We start from the raw sequence: 21708 nt of genomic DNA, 5'->3' as shown, positions 1-21708 counted from the left end.
ATCTACAAAGCCTGGGTGGTATCCACTACCCCATCCCAACCAGCTCCCAATTAGACTTTGCCGGTTGGATCAGCACCAGGCTAATCCATCCATGACCCAAGGATGCTGATGAAATCAGGAAGAACCTTTCTGTCCTGTAACCAATCTCGGGAGCCCTCCAAGGAAGAATGTTTGTGGACCTTCAATGGGCTCAACTCTCAGCTGGACTAAGTTCTACCAATATTCCCCCATATGTTCAGATATGGCAAAAAGGTAAAGCCATTGTATCTCTTACTTCACATATTTATCTTTATCTTTGTTTAGTTATCTTAATCTTTTAGTTTATCTTTACGCGTAGCCCTATTCTCAACACTATCCTGACCAGATACGACCCAGCATCATTAGAGTAATGAATCAGTAAAGCAGTGACTGCTTTTTTATAGATAGATGGCATGGAGGCAGGCCCTTCAGCCCACCAGTTCCATGCCAACCATCTATCACTCATTCTCATTGGTTCTATCTTATCCCTCTTTTTCATCCACTCCCTACACACTAGTGGAGCAGTTTACAGCAACCAATTAACCTACAAACTCACATGCCATTGGGCTGTGTGAGGAAACCGGAAGAACGTGCAAACTCCACACAGACAGCACCTGTGGTCAGTGTTGAACTTGGGTCTCTAGTGCTGTGAGGCAGCAGCTCTACCCACTGCGCCACAGTACTGCCCACCGTGCTTCTGCTGGAAGCCGGATTCGCATGCACCACTATCTGGGAGGGAGTGAAAGCTATTCAAGTATTTGAACGTTGATCCTTCAGGTCTTTGATCAGGCCTTGAATACCACATACATTATTGACACATGCCTGGTTCACTGCACTCTCAACTTCAATTACATGAAAACCACGGAGTTACTCCACCCAATGGCTGCACGGTGGCGCAGCGGTAGAGTTGCTGCCTTGCAGCGCTTACAGCTCCAGGGACCATGGTTCGATCCTGGCCACGGGTGCTGTCTTATAGAGTTTGTACGTTCTCTCCATGACCTGCGTCGGTTTTCTTCGAGAACTTCGGTGTCCTCCCACACTCCAAAGACGTACAGGTTTGTTGGTTAATTGGCTTGGTATAAATGTAAAAATTGTCCCTGGTGTAGGATAGTGGTTAATGTGGGGGGGGATCGCTGGTCAGTACGGACTTGGTGGGCCGAAGGGTCTGTTTCCCAGCTGTATCTCTAAACTAAACTAAACTAAACTAAACTAAACCAAACTAAACTGACCCACATATTGTGCACCAGCCTTTAATCTACTCTTCTCTTGGTAGCCTGAATGAATGGACCAGCAAAGCACCCGTTATCCTTGTTTAACATTATCTAATAGAACAACGTGAAGTCCATTTCCCTTGGGTCAACCCCATTTAATGGATGTTCCTGTGACATTTTCCCCACTAATCTTTTAGCAGCCAAGACGTTGGGAGTTACCACAGTAGGACTTAACAAAAATACTTTACTGGTGGGCCAGGGATGCCTTGTTCTCCGGAGATACCAGTTGCACCTTGAATACCCTAGACAGAAAGAGAAAATAAAATATTAACCTCTTCATCGATAAAGATTTCCGCAGAAAATGTTCAGAGACTCTTGCAGATAGCAATCAGTGGCAGGTTATTTAACCCTGTGAACCAATTCTTCTGCCCAGTCCTACCCTCTACCTACCTACCTATCTACTCCATTCTTATCTCTCTTCCCTTCAATCCTTTACAATTGGTTATCAAAAATCGAATTCGCAGATTAATATAGTCAATAATTAACATTAGTTGCCAGCTGGAACACCGGAATTAGAGGGGAGGTGTGAGAGAAGTATATAAAAATATGAGAGGCATGCATAGTGTAGATTGTCAGAATCTTTCTCCCGGGCTGGAAACGTTAAAGACTAAAGGGCACAACTTTAAGGTGAGTGGGGCAAAGTTTAAAGGAGATGTGCGGGGCAGGTTTTTTACAAGGTGGCGGGTGCCTGGAATGCGTTGCAAGGGATGGTGGCGGAGGCATTCAAGAGGGTTTTAGATAGGCACATGGAAGTGTCGGCAATGGAGGGATATGAATTATGTGCAGGCAGAGGAGATTAGTTTAACTTGGCATCATGTTTGGCACGGACATTGTGGGCCGAAGGGCCTGTTCCTGCGGTGCACTGTGCTCTATGTTGTCTGTTCTATCTTTAGCAGGGAGTTTTAAGAGATGAAATAGAAGGGTGAAGGGGTTAGCATTGAAAGAAATGCGAGAATGGAGGCGGAGGGCAAGGACAAGGCCTTTGAGGAGACTCTTGGCTTCCTCTCTGACAGTAAGCCCCAGGGCTGGGCTAATGAGAACCACCAGGGCATCTCGGTATCTGCTAGCTGCAACAACTGTGAAGACCACATGTTTCAAGGGAAGGAAGTTGATCTACAGGTGCCTAATGACTAAGGTTACCCCTCAGATTCTGATTAAATCTTTCCCCTCATGCCCTGGTTATTGATTCCCCGACTGTGGGTTAAAGACTGTACGAGCCATATTTATTCTCATGTTTTTATACACCTCAATAAGATCATTCCTCAGCCTCCTGCACTCCAAGGAATGAAGTGCTAGCATGCCTAATCCCTCCCTAGAGCTCAGGCCCTTGAGTTGTGGCAACACTTGTAAATCTTCTCTGCACCCTTTTCTGCTTAATGACATCCTTCCGAGAACAGGGTTACCAAAACTGAACACTAGTCCTAAATGACTTGTAAGCCATGATCCTCACCAATACAGATCCAATTCCAGTGCAGATGGAGTCAAGCAAAGTCACCCCAATCTTCAATATCATCTTCAGTCCAATACTGCACCTCACGTCCAACAAGCCTCCTGACACTGTGAAGCTAATCGACAAGTAGTCCACTCAACCTTCATCATCTCCACTTCAGGACCAAGATCACCCGAGCTCAGTCATCGATGTACAGCTGGCAGTCAGTGCCTGCATATGTGCATCATCCAAAACCAAACTTCGAGTTATCATTCATTCTGAACGCTAGAATGGAAATTGTCTGTCACTAAATGCCCACAAAACTGCTGCACAAACCCTGTGTTCCAGCACTGACCATGTCCCTCACCTTGGCATCGGTAGACCTGCACCAAACAGGCAACACTGGTTCTATCTGGCCCCACATTGGACTTCAAATGCCATTCTTTTTCAGCACTAACAACACTTATTTCCACAAGAATGGCTCCTTTCTTTATCCCACTGTTGCTGAAACTGCCACTGATTACCACCTCGAGGTGAGATTCAAACTTCTGCTGCTCACTCCATCTCGCCAGCCATCACCTCGTCACTCGCTATTGAAGTTTGATCAGGGTGAAGAAGGAAATGTATGCCCTCTACAGCAAAGTGGTATCAAACAAACCCTTTGAGATTTGTGCAGAGAGTTAAAAAAAGTTAGGAGGGAAAAATAAGTCATGAAATGACCTTGGCAAGTAGGCTTAAGGAGAATCAAGAGGGGTAGCCAAGCAAGAAATAGGCCCCTTCATGGATCAGAGGGTTAACTCATGCATGGAGCCAGGGGGATATAGGAGGGTCCTAAATGAATACCCCTCAATGGGATTTACCAAGGATTGCACAGATTTCATTCCAGGTGGCTGGGGAATTTAAGGAGGATGTACACTGATATCCTGGAGTATGTCTGGATCAGGAAGAAGGAAGTGTTGTAAATATTGGCAAGCATTCAGTGGATAAATCCCAGGGCCTGATGGCATTTACCACAGGGAAAGAAAAGGGTATGTCCGGCTGCCCCGCTGAGTTACTCCAGCTTTTTGTGTCTGTCTTCAGTTTAAACCAGCATCTGCAGTTCCTTCCAACACAAAGGGATCAGATTGCTGGGTAGTCATGTGTGAGACAATAGACAATAGACAATAGGTGCAGGAGTAGGCCATTCAGCCCTTCGAGCCAGCACCGCCATTCAATGCGATCATGGCTGATCACTATCAATCAGTACCCCGTTCCTGCCTTCTCCCCATACCCCCTCACTCCGCTATCCTTAAGAGCTCTATCCAGCTCTCTCTTGAAAGCATCCAACGAACTGGCCTCCACTGCCTTCTGAGGCAGAGAATTCCACACCTTCACCACCCTCTGACTGAAAAAGTTCTTCCTCATCTCCGTTCTAAATGGCCTACCCCTTATTCTCAAACTGTGGCCCCTTGTTCTGGACTCCCCCAACATTGGGAACATGTTATCTGCCTCTAATGTGTCCAATCCCCTAATTATCTTATATGTTTCAATAAGATCCCCCCTCATCCTTCTAAATTCCAGTGTATACAAGCCCAATCGCTCCAGCCTTTCAACATACGACAGTCCCGCCATTCCGGGAATTAATCTAGTGAACCTACGCTGCACGCCCTCCATAGCAAGAATATCCTTCCTCAAATTTGGAGACCAAAACTGCACACAGTACTCCAGGTGCGGTCTCACCAGGGCCCGGTACAACTGTAGAAGGACCTCTTTGCTCCTATACTCAACTCCTCTTGTTACGAAGGCCAACATTCCATTGGCTTTCTTCACTGCCTGCTGAACCTGCATGCTTCCTTTCATTGACTGATGCACTAGGACACCCAGATCTCGTTGAACTCCCCCTCCTCCTAACTTGACACCATTCAGATAATAATCTGCCTTTCTATTCTTACTTCCAAAGTGAATAACCTCACACTTATCTACATTAAACTGCATCTGCCATGTATCCGCCCACTCACACAACCTGTCCAGGTCACCCTGCAGCCTTATTGCATCTTCCTCACAATTCACACTACCCCCCAACTTAGTATCATCTGCAAATTTGCTAATGGTACTTTTAATCCCTTCGTCTAAGTCATTAATGTATATCGTAAATAGCTGGGGTCCCAGCACCGAACCTTGCGGTACCCCACTGGTCACTGCCTGCCATTCCGAAAGGGACCCATTTATCCCCTCTCTTTGCTTTCTGTCTGTTAACCAATTTTCTATCCATGTCAGTACCCTACCCCCAATACCATGTGCCCTAATTTTGCCCACTAATCTCCTATGTGGGACCTTGTCGAAGGCTTTCTGAAAGTCGAGGTACACCACATCCACTGACTCTCCCTTGTCAATTTTCCTAGTTACATCCTCAAAAAATTCCAGTAGATTTGTCAAGCATGATTTCCCCTTCGTAAATCCATGCTGACTCGGAACGATCCCGTTACTGCTATCCAAATGCTCAGCAATTTCGTCTTTTATAATTGACTCCAGCATTTTCCCCACCACTGATGTCAGACTAACTGGTCTATAATTACCCGTTTTCTCTCTCCCTCCTTTCTTAAAAAGTGGGATAACATTTGCTATTCTCCAATCCACAGGAGGTACCAGAAGACTGGACAATAGCCTCACCCATAACTGGACAACAGGGTCACCCATGGCGGGCAGGTCAAGGGGAGCATTGTGACAAAGCGCGGCCCATGAAGACGACCTCAGCGGTGGAACAGGCGGAGGAGGATGGTGTTGGGCCGGCGGGTGGAGCACCACAATGGCCGAGAAGGTGGAAGAAGGTTGCAGCAGGGAGAGACTCCCGACTGTGGTGGAGTCCGTGCCGCTGGTCCGTGCACCAGCCTCCCCACGGTACAAGATGTCACGCACACAGGCACCCACCTGGAGGGACAGGGAGGACCCACCAGGCGGTCAATTATACACGACCATGAGTGATTGCAGAGATGGTGGTTGGTGATGGTTGACCGGAACAAGCTGCCAATCACAGTAGCACTATTGCAACATGGCATTGAACATTGTACTGAGGGGACTCACATGGGAAAGGTGTAGATGGGTACAGGCCTAATGCAAGCAAATAGGATTGGTGTAGCTCGGCATCATGGTCAGCTGGACAAGGTGGGCTGAGGTTCCGTGTCTGTGCTGTATGGTCCCGTCACTGTATGATTCAATGCTCACTGGTCTACTTGGCATTGGGTACGGCAATGATTCAATTTTAAACATGTCCATCTTGTTGAACGCGCTCCTGGCTTTTCTGCAATTTACTTCTGCAATCTCCTCTAGTTCCATAATGCCCAGAAACATCAGAGCTCCACCGGTACTGGTCTCCCCTTGACCAGACCCAAGTGTGGAGGGCTGCCCTTCACCTTCCTGAGCCCCCAACACTGGATTTTCCTTCCTCGTTTCTCCAGGTCTCCGCCTCGCTCACCTTCTTCAAGGTGCTCACCTTATCCAGCAATCGTTTGGTCATCTGTCGTGAAAACTCCATGCACAACCTGGTGCCAGGTTTGATTTGATAATGACTCTGATGAAATAGCTTTGACCTTTTTACTGAAACAAAGTGCCTGCACCGATCCAAACTGCGCTGTTTGTTGATGAATGCTGAGCCACCCATCGTAATGCAGCAATTAAACATGAAAGGTCCGCTTGGTCATCAGCCCTTCTAGCGCTTCGGAAGGCATGGGTTGAAAAGATTGGTGATTGGGTGAAGGGGGGGAATGAGGGGTCAGAGCTGATGGGATGAGGGGTGGATGTGGGGACTGAATGGTTTGGGTGAGGGGTGGATGAGGGGACTGAATGTTTTGGCTGAGGAAGGGGCGGAAATGAGAGAATGGTTTAGAGCACTGGGAATTGCCTGTGGAATCAGCCAGGGTTGACCAGATATTTGAACCAAGCTTCAGTTTTCTTCCTGTCACCCAAAACCATAAATTCCCCTAAAGTTTCTTCATGCTATTAATGGATTGTGGCTCAGCCGCCTCAGCTCTCTTCAGTAGGGATATCCAAAGATTGATGGCCTTTCTGAGGGAAGAAATTCCTCATCTCCACCCTCATTCCACACTCCTTATCCTGAAACTGTGCTCCTCGTTCTGGACGCTCAGATGAGAGGAAGCTTCCTCTCAATATCTACAGTGCCACCTCATCTCAGGAGCTTGAATGTTTCTACCACGTTTCCTCCCACACTTCTAAAGTCCAAGGGGTGCAGTCTGCTGAGAATCTCTGCCTTGCACCGTCCCATCCCACCTCAATACCTTGCCCCAGTCCCATCCAATCAGCTTAGTCCCTTCATCCCCTCTCGCACCCAATCAGCTCACCCCCACCTAGCCCTTGCCTCTCCCAATCAGCTCAGTCCTCTCATTCCTCTCTTCAGCCAATCAGCTGTCCCCTCACCCCTGTCCATAAGTCCTCTCAGCCCCTCTGCCTTCCTCACCCAATTGCCTCAGTCCCCTCGATGATTTATAACATCACCTGCACATCTCTGCGGTGATAACGCCTTCCAATGTCACAGACAAATGTTCAATGAGCTGTGGCAGACTCCCCTCCTCACCATTAACTTGAACATCAGAAGAAGCCTTAAAATCTGTGGAGAGGGGCATTTAACATGCTTGTGCCGTGGTTTGTGTGATACATCGGCAACACCGCGAGTCTTTGTCTGCTCCATACTCACCGTGGGTCCCTGTACTCCAGCATTTCCCATCGGTCCAATTTTCCCCCTGTGGCCCTGTGAATGTAAATGAATAGTTTTTCAATCAAACTGCAATGTTTACCCTGAGTTACTGCCACCAGGGGGGGGGCTGGCCTGCTCTCGTCCACAACACAGTGAGCTCTATTTGGTAAAATTGAAGCTTTGCATCACACTACACATGACACCTCTTACACCCGCTGAAATATACTGTGTAGAAAAGAGGACTCACCTTGAGACCATGAAGTCCTTGTGGTCCTTTTAGTCCAGAGGGGCATGAGGTGGGGCACTGGAAGAGTACAGACAGATGATCAGTTTCAAGACCTGAGCTTTGGTTAAGTCGCGCTGCTCTTTGCTCCATGGCTCGGAAATGCTTCAAAGGCACAAAGACTAATTATGGATTAACAGCCTCAACCCAGTGGGTGAGGCGCCATTGCCCAGCGGTGGTTTTCTTTCACTCATTGTTTTGATCATCCCAATGACCACTCCACGCCTGTCATGATGGGTGGACACAGGTGGATGGAGATGGTGGGGGGGAGAAATGGGTGGTGAGGGCACAGTGAAAGAGTCATTCATCTGGTCTTTCTTCTTTTCACATGGACCTGTTAACCCTTCCCTGTCTCCCTGAAAGTGGTAGGACAAGTAGATGGGGTGGGAAAGAAGGCCTCTGGCATGGTTGCTTTCATCTGTCGGGAACTTGAGTATACGAATTAGGAAGTCGTGTAGCAGCTTTGTAAATCTTTGGTCGCCTTGTGTGCAGTTCTGGTCACCGCGTTACAGGAAGGATGTGGAGACTTTGGGAGAAGGTGCAGAAGACGTTTACCAGAATGCTCCCTGGAGTTGGCCTCAGTTGCCTACAGGGAGAGGTTGGACAATGTTGGATTGTTTTCCCTGGAGCATCGGACACTCAGGGGAGAACTGACAGAATTCTATAAGATTATGAGAGGCACTGATAAGGTAGACAGTCAGAATCTTTTTCCTAAGGTGGAAATGTTACGACTAGAGGCTTTAAGGTGAGTGGGGCAAATTGTAATGGAATTTAAGAGGATTTTAAAGAGGCACACAGATATGTAGGGAGTGGAGGGATCTGGGCCGCATGCAGGCAGAGGAGATTAGTGTAATGTCCGTCACACACATCGTGGGCCAAAGAGCCTGTTCCTGTTCTGTACCCTTCTATGGTCTAAATGGAATTTGTAAGTACCAAAAGGAGACAATGTGTCTCATTGTGCACGTGCCAACTCAGTGACAGGGCAATCCGCCTGGCCTTTCCTCTATCCATGGTGTCCTGTCACCCTCCTCATTTTAAAATCTGCTAACATTGAAGGGATGACTGACTGGATCTTTCACTGGTCTTTGGATACAGGCACAGGTAGCAGAGCACAGGAGAGTGGCCAATGTCACTCCCTTCTTCAAAAAGGATAAGCTGAACGACCACAGACCAGTTAGTCTAATCTCAGTTCGAGCAAAGCCAAGAGGAAAATGGTTTACTTAAGGAAAGGTAGCATGTATTTATTAAGGGAAAATTGCATTCAAATAAATCGGTCACATTTTTTTAATGGTGTTGCAGAATTATCGAGGGTTTTACAGTCGGTGTGATGTACATGGACTTCCAGATAGATTTTTTCAAGGTGCCACTAACAGGCTGATGAGCGACATCGGAGCACCTGGCAACAGACAGAATGAGAGAATGAGAGTGCAAGTGGCCAAGTATCAGGCAACAGAGGTTGTAAAATGGTTGAACTTCACACAAATCGTGGTATTCCCCGACGACTTGCGTTTGGCCCAGAGTGTTTTTAAATCTCGATCAATTGCCTGGATTCGGGGATACATTCCTAGATCTGGCGAGGGCACACAAGGTGGCAGCATTGTGTATTGTGAAGAGGACAGTGATAAACTGCAGCAGGATACATACAAGTGGGTAGAACGGGCAGATTAAGGTTAAAGCCGGGAAACACAGGGTAATGCATTTTGATGGGAGGAATGAAGGGAAACGCCATAGAATAAAGGATTGACACAAAATGCTGGAATAACCCAGCGGGTCAGGCAGCATCTCTGGAGAAAATGGATAGCTCAGTCTTCAGACTTCAGATTAGAAAAAAAGATATTGTTCTAAAAGGGGTTGCAGTGCGGAGGGAGCTGGGTGTGGGTTTATATGTCAGTGAGTGTGGCAGGGCAGGGTGAGAAAGTAGTTCATAAGGTAGAACAATTCTGTGCTTTATCAGTAGAGGCATAGAGTATAAAGGCAGGGAATTGAGACTATAGGAACTGCAGATCCTGGAGTCATGAGCAAAACGCAAAGTGCTGGAGGAACTCAACAGGTCAGGCAGCGTCTGGGGAAGGAATGGGCAAGCAACATTTGGGGTTGGGAACCTTTTTCAAAAGCGTTGAAGCCATGTTAAGCCTTTATGAAACACTGGTCCGACCACAGACGGAGTAGTGGCTTCACCTCTGGCTGTGCCACCGTGGGAAGGATGTGTGGGCATTGGAGAGAGTCCAGAGGAATATGTGTGATAATGGTTCCTGGGATGAGGAGCTACAATTAGGGAGGCTGAGACGATGTCCTTTGGAGAAGAGAGGGCCAATGAAACGAGGATGGATGGGTGCAGGTTGGACAGCAGGAGAATGTTCATGTGACTGGACGGGTCAGGGACAAGAGGCCATGGGTATGAAATGAGACACAGAACGTTTTTCCCCAGGGGGGAAATGTCAAAGATTAGAGGGCATAGCTTTAAGGTGAAAGGGGCAGTTCAGAGGAGATATGCAGGGGCAGTTTTTATACACAGAGGGTGGGGAGAGCCTGGAATGAACTGCCAGGGATGGTGGGGGAGGCAGATACAATAGTGGCGGTTAAGATGCTTTTAGATCGGCACCTGGATATGGAGGGTAATGGATCATGTGCAGGCAAAGGAGATTGGTTTAGTTTTGTTTAGTTTAGAGACACAGTTTAGTTTAGAGATTAGTTTAACCAGGCATCGTGTTTGATATGGACATTGTAGGCATCCATTATCAGACTATTGAATGGATCTTCCATAAGCTAGGGCACAGCCCCAATTCTCCATCCGATCAACACACTCTCTTTGCTCCCAAGCAAACCCTTTCACCTTGTAGTTATAATTCCTTATCACTGACTTGGCAATGACTGTAGAGTCCGTTTCTATTAACACTGGTTCACTGTGGCGGCACGGTGGCGCAGCGGTAGAGTTGCTGTCTTACAGCGAATGCAGCGCCAGAGACTCAGGTTCGATCCTGACTACGGGTGCTGTACTGTACGGAGTTTGTACGTTTTCCCTGTGACCTGCGTGGGTTTTCTCCGAGATCTTCGGTTTCCTCCCACACTCCAAAGACGTACAGGTATGTAGGTTAATTGGCTGGGCAAATGTAAAAATTGTCCCTAGTGGGTGTAGGATAGTGTTAATGTGCGGGGATCGCTGGGCGGCGCAGACCCGGTGGGACGAAGGGCCTGTTTCTGCGCTGTATCTCTAAATCTAAATCTAAAATATCTAAAATCGAAATCCTTGTGTTTTTAAACACCAATGCTGCAATCTTAAAACCTGGCTTTTTTTTTGGAAATCACACATTTGCAATTGTTCAGATTTTGATCTCCTTGTTCCAAGGCACATTGCAGTGAGTGGGATTGTTGTCCTGATGAACTTCATGCCCTAGCAACCACGAGAGCAGAGGTAGCTCTTTGCCCACCGTGCATTGGCACCGTGGTTAAAGCACATATGCAGAGTATAATGCACCAATTAAACATTGGATGGAGTCGTACTCACCAGAAGATCTGCACTCCCTTCTGCACCATGGAGGTTGCCAGGAGGTCCCTGTGCAAACAGACCACACAAAAGTTACCATCATTTGCCCACACGTCCAGTGACTATACAAACTTATAAATACAAGAAATAGAATTAGAAGTAGGTCAGTTCACCTATTATTATTTCTCCACCATTCAATATGATCATACCTCATCTACAGAAGGGTCATTTTCCCGCACAAACCACAAATCCCTTGATCTCCCTCAAAATGCACAAATGCATCAATTTCTTGCATGATTACACTCAGCCACAGTGCCTGCTTGCGGCAGCATTGCAAACTCCATTGCCTTCTGATTTGCAGCTCATTCCTCAATGGTTGACACCCTTGTGGTGACCACTGGTCCTGGATGCTCCTCCCAGGGCAACCAGCATCGCTGTGTCCACCTTATCACGCCCAGCGAGAGTTTCCTATGTACAGTGAGGTCACCCTCATTCTTCTAAACTCAAGCAAAGAATGGCCCACAATGAACTCTTCACGCAGGACAATTCTCACTTCAGCACAGAGGGGTGGGATTCAATCAAGAGATTTGCTTGGAAGCCTGTCTGATATTGACTCCCTCGTATCTGTTAATCCACTAATAGTCACTTTAATTAGACTGCAGCCTTTAATCCACTCCAATGATTGGATCCTGCCTGCAACCCCCTCCCAGGTCTCAATTCGTTTACATATAAAGGACAAAAAAATAACCTTGATTAAATTAGAAACTGCAACTCATTCTTGAGAACTGGCGCACTATAAAGGCAGCACAATGGCACAGCCGATAGAGCCGCTGCCTCACAGCGCTAGAGGGCCGGGGTTGATTCTGGCCTCAGGTGCTGTCTGTGTGGAGTGTGCATAATCTCACTGTAACTGTGTGGGTTTCCTCCGGGTACTCTGGTTTCCTCCCACATCCCAAAATCCTGTGGCTTTGTAGGTTAATTTGGCCTTGATAAATTTCCCCTCACATGACAGGAGTGGATAACCTAAATTAAACCAAATTCTCAAAGTACATTTCAGTCCACGGTTCAACATTGGTTATAGTTTATTGGTCAGTAACACACACCCCTGACTGGACCTATTATATCCAGTGGAGTCATGTTACTGATGGCTATCCTTGTGTTGAGTAATACACATCTGTGCTCACAGGATGAAGTGTGGATGTTATGATATAGTATATTTAGTGAGGTACCTGTAGGCCTTGAGGACCATCCTTGCCCATTGGTCCAATCTTTCCTGCTGCACCCTTTAAAATAAATAGATAGCAGTTCAACAACACAAGTGTAAAAGTCAGTGTTAATAAATACATTGGTGGAACAATATATCGTCAGGCTGGGGGTTGAGTGGCAGAGTGGGGCACGGATTTGGACGGTATTAGGGGGAGGGTGGAAGGGCTGAGGAGCTGGCAAGCAGAACGATACACAAAGTGCAAGAGGTAAATTGGAAGGTAGACACAAAATGCTGGAGTAACTCAGGCAGCATCTCGTGAGAGAAGGAATGGGTTACTTTTCAAGTCAAGACCCTTCTTCAGACTGATGTCAGGGGAGTGCGGGGGACAGAGATAGAATGTAGTCAGAGACAGTAAGACTGGTGAGAGAACTGGGAAGGGGGGGGGGGTGGATAGAGAGGGAAAGCAAAGTCTATTTGAAGTTAGAGAAGGCAATAATCATACCGCTGGGGTGTAAGCTACCCAAGCAAAATATGAGGTAATGTTCCTCCAATTTGTGCTGAGCCTCACTCTGACAATGGGGGAGGCCCAGGACAGAAAGGTCAGATTGGGAATGGGAGGGGGAGTTAAAGTGCTGAGCCACTGGGAGATCAGGTAGGTTAAGGCGGACTGAGTGGAGGTGTTCAGCGAAACGATCGCCGAGCCTGCGCTTGGTCTCGCTGATGTACAGAGGTTGACACCTGGAACAGCGGACACAGTAGATGAGGTTGAAGGAGGTGCAAGTGAACCTCTGCCTCACCTGAAAAGACTGTCAGGGTTCTTGGATGGAGTCGAGGTGGGAGGTAAAGGGACAGGTGTTGCATCTCCTGCGGTTCCAGGGGAAAGTACCTGGGGGAGGGGGTGGTTTGGGTGGGAAGGGACGAGTTGACCAGGGAGTTACGGAGGGAACGGTCTCTGCGGAAAGCAGAAAGAGATGGAGATGGGACGATGTGGCCAGCAGTGGGATCCTGTTGGAGGTGGCGAAAGTAATGGAGGATTTTATGCTGTATGCGACGGCTAATGGGGTGGAAGGTGAGGACAAGGGGGGCTCTGTCCTTGTTGCGATGGGGGGAGGAGGAGCAAGAGTGGAATATCAAGGAGACTCTAGTGAGAGCCTCATCTATAATGGAAGAGGGGAACCCCCGTTTCCGAATTAATGAGAACATCTCCGATGATATAGTATGGAAAACCTAATCCTGGGCGCAGATGCGGCGTATATGGAGGAATAGGGAGAAGGGGACAGAGTCTTTACAGGAAGCAGGGTGGGAAGAAGTGTAATCTAGATAGCTGTGGGAGTCAGTAGGTTTGTAGTAGATGTTGGTCAATAGTCTGTCTCCTGTGATGGAGACGGTGAGATCCAGAAAAGGTAGGGAGATGTCGGAGATGGACCAAGTCAATTTGAGTGCACACAAAATGCTGGAGTAACTCAGCGGGACAGGCAGCATCTCTGGAGAGACACAAAATGCTGGAGTAACTCAGCGGGACAAGCAGCATCTCTGGAGAATTGGAAGTGTGAGGGGTAAACTAGGGAGAGCAATGGGAGTGGTTCAGAACCAGTGTTGTAACCAGAGGAAGCTGCGGTAAACTAGTACAGAAGGGATAATAAAACAACGTCAGATGGTGAAGAACCATTCTCTCCCCTCTATCTGGGCCTGCGTTAGGTAGCAGCTTTCAGTCGTGATATTCAGACTGAAGTGCAGATGCCTCACTGAAGTTCAGGTTGGAGAATTTCTGCCTGAACAGATTGGCCAGATATGGTCACTGTTGCCTTCCCATTTTGCTCCAGGGAATTAGCTCTTTGTTGCCCAACATGTCCTTGGTAATTATTATCACTTACTTTAGATCCTGGGTGTCCAATTTCTCCAGGAAGCCCAACTGTACCAGGAGGACCCTGAAGTAAATTAAAGAAGATGACATAATTAGTGGACAACCCGACACAGTGCTGACCCACAACGGACAATAAACTAAACACAATCACCGTGAGGGAAAGAAAGCCTGTCTGCCTGCCTGCCTGCTGCCAGCTGATGAAGATTGATGGTAACTAGGACCACTCCTCAAAGCCATTGAATTGGGAGGAGAACGTTAATTCTGCCTTAGGTCGGTTCAGCAGTTGTGAGAAATAAATGTCCATGCAGATAATGCCTTTTCAGGTTCAAACTTCCGATGAAATGAGATGCTTGATCGGAACTATCAACTGAGGGACACGATACACAACTTGGGCAATAATATGTCGGCACCAAAGTTTAAAGTTATGAAACATTTAAAAATCAAATCACATACAGGAGGGGAAGGAGCATGTCGCTGCATGCTCCCATGTTGAAGGTTCAGGGCAGCAAGGGCTGTCGGACTCCAAGTAGTTTTAATGTAGGAGTTCACGGAGCAGAAAGATCCAACAAAGACTAGCAGTGCAGAGAGGTCCAATTGCAAAACACAAACATGATGGACATCGACATGAGATTCAACCAACAGTGTGTTTGGAGGTGGCAAATTAATCAGGACCCCGCTGGCATGAGGATCAAGGGGTGGAGAGAGGGCTGGAGGTGGAGAAGGAAATGGAGGTGGAGGAGGGACTGGAGGGGGAGGGGGGAATGGAAAGGGGTGGAGTTGGGGCTGGAGAGGTGGGGGAGGGGGAGGGGGGGTGGGTGTTGAAGATGGTTTCCATCACCATTTTGTACAATAGAAAGTGCCCGGTGCTCGAGGTACATTCAGACCACAGGGTGACACAAGTTCAAAATAATTTCACTGCTTTTGAATTATGTGTCCCTCAAAATAAATGCCTTTGGTCAATACTCTCCTGATTAGTCTGCTGAATTACATGGCTCCTTTTAATGATTTATCTACCTTTACCTCAGAACTCCTTTACCCAATCCATTTATTTTTATTTTTAAGCCTGATCATGTGAACCCTTTGAAGTTGTGGGAAGCTGGGAAGAAGTTGCTGTGGCCTTGGCAGAGGTGCTCGTATCGTCCTTAGCCTCGGGTGAGGGTAGTGGAAGACTGGAAGGTGGCTCATGTTGTGCCTTTAATTAAGTAGGGCTGCGAGGAAGAGCCAGGGAGCTGCAGGCCGGTGAACATTACGTTGGTGGCGGGTACGTTATTGGTAGGGATTCCACTGTTGGAAAGGCAGGGATTGATAACGGATAATCAACGTGGCTTTGGGAACAGGACATCGAGGGTATCCTTGTTCCCGAGTCTTTTGAAGAGGTGACATCTACTGTATGACATCTACTTGAATGCTCCAGTTTATCTGTCAATTCACTCTTAGAATCTCAGCTATTTTCGTTAGCTTGCCAGACCCTACTTTGGAAGGAACTTTCTTGCAGATAAAAGCTCCCACCCATTTCATGAGATGGGCCCCAAGCCCCCGACAGAAGTCCAACGCAAACCAATAATACCGATGAAGAAGTCCAGCTGAATGTCCAGTATGAAGTCCAGTATCACACTGTGTCCAGTATGAATTTCATAGGCAGAGGTGGGGGTATAAATTGTACACCCATCTCTACCTATGAAATTCATACACCACACGGCACATTCGTACAGCAGAGAAACAGGCCCTTCGGCCCATAATAGCTGTTCCGAACACGATGAAAGACCAATCCTTATCAGCCTGCACATAATCCGTATCCCTCCTTTCCCTGCATATCCACGTGCTTATCCATTTTTTTTTAAATTGCCACTATCGTATCAGCCTCCACCGCTATCCCTGGCAGCACATTCCAGGCACCCACCACCTTCAGTGTAAAAACCTTGCCTCTCCTTTCAACTCTGCCCCTCTCACCTTAAAGCAATGCACAGTAGTATTTAATATTTCCATTCTTGGAGATAGGTTCAGACTGTCTACTCCATCTTTGTCTCTCATCATTTTATCTACTTCCATCAGGTTTCCTCTCAAACACCAGCATTCCAAACAAAACAATCAGAGTCTGGCCAACTTCTCCCTGCAACTAAAAACCTCTATTCCAGGCAGCATTCTGGCAAACCTCCTCTGCATTCTCTCCAAAGCCTCCACATCTTACCTGCAAAGGGACAACAGCATGCAATAGCACAAATGCAGTCCAACAAAAGTTCAATAAAATTGCTTCATCACTTCCTGACTCTTACACTCCATGCCATGTAGTATACATACATGGAGCATACATACATGCCACAGAAAGAATGTCTCCACAAGTGGGAGAATCTAGGACCAGAGGGCATAGGCTCAGAATAAAAGGATGTACCTTTAGAAAGGAGACGAGGAGGAATTTCTTTAGTCAAAGGATGGTGAATCTGTGGAATTCATTGCCACTGACAGCCGTGGAGGCCAAGTCAATGGATATTTTTAAGATTAGGACAGTTTCTTGATTAAAACGGGTGCCAGGGGTTATGGAGATTAGGCAGGAGAATGGGGTTAAGACGGAATGATGGATCAGCCATGATTGAATGGCGGAGTAGACTTGATGGGCCGAATGACCAAATTCTGCTCCTAGAACACATATGCCTACTTTACCAACCTATCTATTTGTGCTTCCACTTCCAAGAAGTTATGGACTTCGACCCTAAGATCCTTCAAATTGTTCCTTGTCAAGAATAAATGCAATTGCCACCTGAACATTGGAATTGAATCAGTTTACTCCCTGCCCTTTTACAAACCAAATGAAAATAGGGAAAGCAGACATGTATAAAAGCATTTTACCCTGAATCCTCCCCAATCAAGTTGGAAAAATGATCAATTACACCCCAACTAATATGTGCGGTCTGTTGCTGAATAACATTTGTTAAACTTACAGATGGTCCCCTGGTTCCAGACCCCTAAAAATAAAGCAGATAAAAGTTAGGTAAAATTCAGAGATGGAATAACTAGCAAAGTACTTGATGATCTTGTTATTAGGCAAAATATCGGCAGACACAAATAACGAGTAAACTTACCGGAGTACCTGAAGGTCCAGGCCAACCCACCAGACCCTGGAAAAGGAAAGAAACATTTAATGAGTTTGTGTAGCTGTAGAGGAGTGTGAACAGATTGAACTGAAGTCGCTCTTTATTCCAATCATGATTCTCTGAGCCAGGACCTGGACACTACACACTGGTGCAAAACAGTTGATGACCAGTTTCACTTCTTGCCACAAAAACTATTTTAATTAACATCGTGATTACTAACTGGGAGGGTGGAAAAGCTTTGCCTGTTGTTCATCTATATACTAAAACTCTCGTTTGTTATCTTGTTTGTGACTGAACTTCAGCCAAAACGGTACACGATAGCGCGACAATTTTAGGCCCACCTTACTCACCATTGTCACTTTAGTGATAATGCAAGTAGTTTTATTGAAATCGGTGTTATATTTGTAGGAGCCATTTATGCTTAATGTAGGAGCCGTTTATGCTTAATTCAGTTACTGTCATTGTGTTATGGCTATGTTTTAATATTTCTAGTTTATGTCTTTTTTGCCTGCTTGTGGGTGTGACTTAATGCGTAATTGGGAGTGTCTAGATGGGAGGAGGCTAGTGTGTGTCGACAGAGGTTGTGGGTCAGTTTAGACTCGGAGGATGGTGAGCATACAGTTCTTTACCACACGCACTCGTACCATGCGCTCGCACCGGTTATATTTGTAAGAACCATACGGTAATAACTGCAAGAATTCTAGATATTGTTTGAAGAAGAAACAGTTGATAAAGTACGGGAACTGATTTATTACTCTATGATTTGTGCTACTTTAATAAAACCAATTAATGAAGAAAAGGAGTTTGGAAGATTCGTTTTGTCATATCAGGGTGCAACGTGTGCGTAAGCTATAACTACATTTCATCCCCGAGAAGTAATGGCTATCGAAGTGGGATTTCGAGATGGTATAGAAACTGCCATTACAATATTTTAAAAGTTATTCACATTTTAAAGTTTAAAAGGAGGGGAGGGGGAGGGGGGAGTGGGGGAGAAGGGAGAGGGGAGGGGGGGTTGAGGAGAGAGGGGAGGGGGGAGGGTGCTGCACCAATGCAGGAGAGGTTTGGGCCCAACTTTGGGTCCACTTTGTCTAGTATTACTCTATTAGTCTTGGTTTTCCAAAATACTGCCTGGATTAGGGGATTTTAGTGAGGTTGGACAAACTGGAATTGTTTTCTTTGGAACGTTGGAGGTTGGGGGGAGACCTCACTGAAATCTGTAAACTAATAAGTGGCATAGATTGGGTAGTCAGAACCTTTTTCCCAGGGTAGAAATGGCGGAGACTAGAGGGGCATGTTTTTTTTATATACAGAGGGTGGTGGGTGCCTGGAATGTGCTGCCAGGAGTTGTGGTGCAGGCAGATGCAACAGTGGCATTTATGAGGCTTTTTAGATAGGCAGATGGATGTGCAGGGAATGGAGGGATATGGATCAGGTACAGACAGAGGAGATTATTTTCTGTTGACACCATGGTCGGCACAGACAACGTGGGCCTGTTCCGGTGCTGTACTGTTCAATGTACTAAGTTCTCTGCACAGACAGCTCAGGCACAAACTCACTCTCTCAAAGTATCTCCCAACTAGTACACTAACCGTTTCATCTTTCCAATTCCAGAGTGCTACATTTGTGTCAATGGGCAGGGCAGGAGAAGGTGTATCACAGTGCAGTTGTAAAATGTGAATGGGCCTCATGAGGCGAGCTGTAAGTGGAGATCACGCAGTGACAATGAGTGGTCAATAGACAATAGACAATAGGTGCAGGAGGAGGCCATTCGGTCCCACCAGAAGATCAACAAGATGAAGGTTTTTGCTGCATGACGGGAGAAAGCTCACAGGGTAACCTACAATTCAGGGAGGGGTCTTCACTGAGGTTTGAACCAGGGGGAAGGTTGTCAAAGAATGACCCACAACGAGGATTAAGACGTCATACTGCCTTCAACCACTGAAGGTCACCTCACCTACTGTCTCCTTTCTCTGTTCATTTATTTATTTACTTATTTATCTATTTATTAATTTCCCTATGTTCTCAAAATCTCTGTAAAGCGTCTTTGAGTATATGAAAAGCGCTATATAAATAAAATGTATTATTATTATTATTATTATAGAGCGGCCTGTAACACATGCAGGGTCTCACAGTGATCGCCAAATCAGAGGAAGTGGTCCCAGACCGTTAGCTGTAAGAAAAGGAGATCTGTAAGGTCAGGTGCCACAAGACAGGGCGGCATGGTGCCGCAGCAGTAGAGTTGCTGCCTCACAGCACCCGGGTTCGATCCTGACTGAGCGCTTGTCTGTACCAAGTTTGTACGTTCTCCCTGTGACCTGCATGGGTTTTCTCTGGGTGCTCTGGTTTCCTCCCATACTCCAAAGACATACAGGTTTGGAGGCTAATTGGTTGGGTACAATTGTAAATTGTCCCTCGTGTGTGTGGGGATCGCTGGTCAGTGCGGACTTGGTGGGCCGAAGGGCCTCTTTCCAGGCCGAATCGCTAAACTAAAACTAAAGAGGACTGGTTTTGTACCAGGTCGGTGAGAATGGCTCTCTCAATGTCACGTATAGCACAGGGATGTCACGCACTCTCGCTAGCTACCACCAGAGTGCAGTTTAAGGATGTGAAGGTAAGATTTTCCATCGGCCAAAGAAAACTCTTGTACCGAGCAAAACACAGTGCTGGAGGAACAGTGGGTCAGGCAGCATCCGTGGAGGGAATGGACAGCCAACATTTCAGGTCAGGACCATTCTTCAGACTGATGGAGGAGAACCTCTAAAAAGTAGCCATACTTTGAGGAGATTTTTCAGTGGAACAGTAAAATGGAGACACTCGGAACTGCAGTTAGGGAGAACCTTTTCAAGGTAGTCATACTTTGAGGAGATCTCACCATATTCATCAGTTTGAAGAAGGTTCCCGACTTGAAACACCATCTGTCCATTCCCTGTACGGATGCACCCTGACCCGCTGAGCTCCTCCAACACTAAAGATTCCAGCATTTGCAGTTCCTGTGTCTGCACTGGTTACTGCTTGGTACCCACACTAATCTCTGAGTTAGACCTGAATTAAATATCAGCAGTGTAGATATTGCAGGAATCTCTATTGTGGAACAAATGTGAAAGAGCATCCTTTAATGCTAAGTTGAAAGGCTGAAGGTACATTTGGAAGTGATTTAGACCCACCAAGCTGGAGTTTGGAGCATCAGTAGACTGGCAGAGAGAGTGGAGCTGGGAGACTCCACCTGGCTCCAGAATGTGTCTTGTTCTCAACACAGAGGGGATGGGTGAAAGAGGAATAATGGACAAGTGGGAATATTCAGAGACTCTGAGGAACGCACCGGGACATTCAGAAGAATGATCAGAGTTGGTGAACGTGAGCCATGAAGAGTTAAGTATGGTTTCTCTCGCTAATTGCTGAATGAATCAGACATGCGGAATCAGAGTTTTGTGCAAGGAATGTTGATGAGAGCCTCATTAGAGTAGGCCACATGCCGTTGTCCAGGGAATACATCTTGGCTTTTGCAAGGTTAATATCGAGGCTAATATACCAACATGTCAAGTGATTCAGTATTAACTTCACGCTGGGACTGTAGGTCCATTTGTTATTAATTAGTCAGCAATAGAAAAGCTTCATTTATGCACTCTGACAATTCCCGGGGCACAGCTGTGATTTACTGGGAGAGTTAAGAAAAACGGCAAAGCTGTCTGATTAATTTGGTGGGGGGGGGGAGGAGTTCATGAGAATGAAGGTAGGATTAGTGAAAAGAGGTGTTTGGTGGTCCGCACAAACTCTTTTAGAATTCAGAAATACAGCCTGGAAACAGGCACTTCTGCCCTCCAAGTCCATGCTAACCATCGATCCTCCCATTCACAATAGTTCTACATTATCCCACTTTCGCATCCTACACATCAGGGGCAATATACCGAGGCTAATTAACTTACAACCCTGCAAGTAACTGGAATGCCAGAGGAAACCCGAGCATTGGGGGGAAACCCACGCGGTCACAGGGAGAACGTGCAAACTCCACACGGCCGGCAGCTGAGGTCAGGAGTACACCCGGGCCTCTGGCGCTCTGGGGCAGCAGCTCTACCGCTGCACCACTGTGCACTGTGAAAATCATTCGGAAATATTCAAAGGGTTCTCAAATCTTTAGAAAAATAACAAAGTTAAATATATAAGAAATGTTAAAAGTCTGGAAAAATTCCACCTGCTTTTAAACACATTTAAATGTTTTAAAAAAAGCACAAGTATCCTATTTAGAGTTTTTTGGGGGAAATTCTTGATAAGAGTTACAGTAGTATTTTTAAATGTTTAAAATAATTGCCAAACTATTTAAAAAAAATTAACAAAACTTCTATCTGATACTCTCGCTGGTGCCTTCTTTATTCAAAATA

At 46.5% G+C, this 21708-nt stretch overlaps 1 protein-coding gene across 2 annotated transcripts in view; it reads right to left on the bottom strand.

Annotated features, from left to right (window-relative positions):
• Positions 1-21708, bottom strand: part of col9a2 (procollagen, type IX, alpha 2) — an 82473-nt gene that overhangs the window by 44889 nt on the left and 15876 nt on the right. For both annotated transcript variants that reach the window (XM_078423193.1, XM_078423192.1), the window contains exons 6-13: positions 17321-17356; positions 17180-17203; positions 14254-14307; positions 12402-12455; positions 11194-11241; positions 7653-7709; positions 7406-7459; positions 1478-1531 (exon numbers count right to left, since the gene is read on the bottom strand). In XM_078423193.1, coding sequence (XP_078279319.1) covers positions 1478-1531; positions 7406-7459; positions 7653-7709; positions 11194-11241; positions 12402-12455; positions 14254-14307; positions 17180-17203; positions 17321-17356 — 381 coding nt within the window. The remainder of the gene's footprint in view (positions 1-1477; positions 1532-7405; positions 7460-7652; positions 7710-11193; positions 11242-12401; positions 12456-14253; positions 14308-17179; positions 17204-17320; positions 17357-21708) is intronic.

The sequence above is a fragment of the Rhinoraja longicauda genome, chromosome 27, assembly GCF_053455715.1.
Source record: "Rhinoraja longicauda isolate Sanriku21f chromosome 27, sRhiLon1.1, whole genome shotgun sequence".
NCBI classification, from domain to species: domain Eukaryota; kingdom Metazoa; phylum Chordata; class Chondrichthyes; order Rajiformes; family Arhynchobatidae; genus Rhinoraja; species Rhinoraja longicauda.
This window is presented reverse-complemented; position numbering and strand designations above follow the sequence as displayed.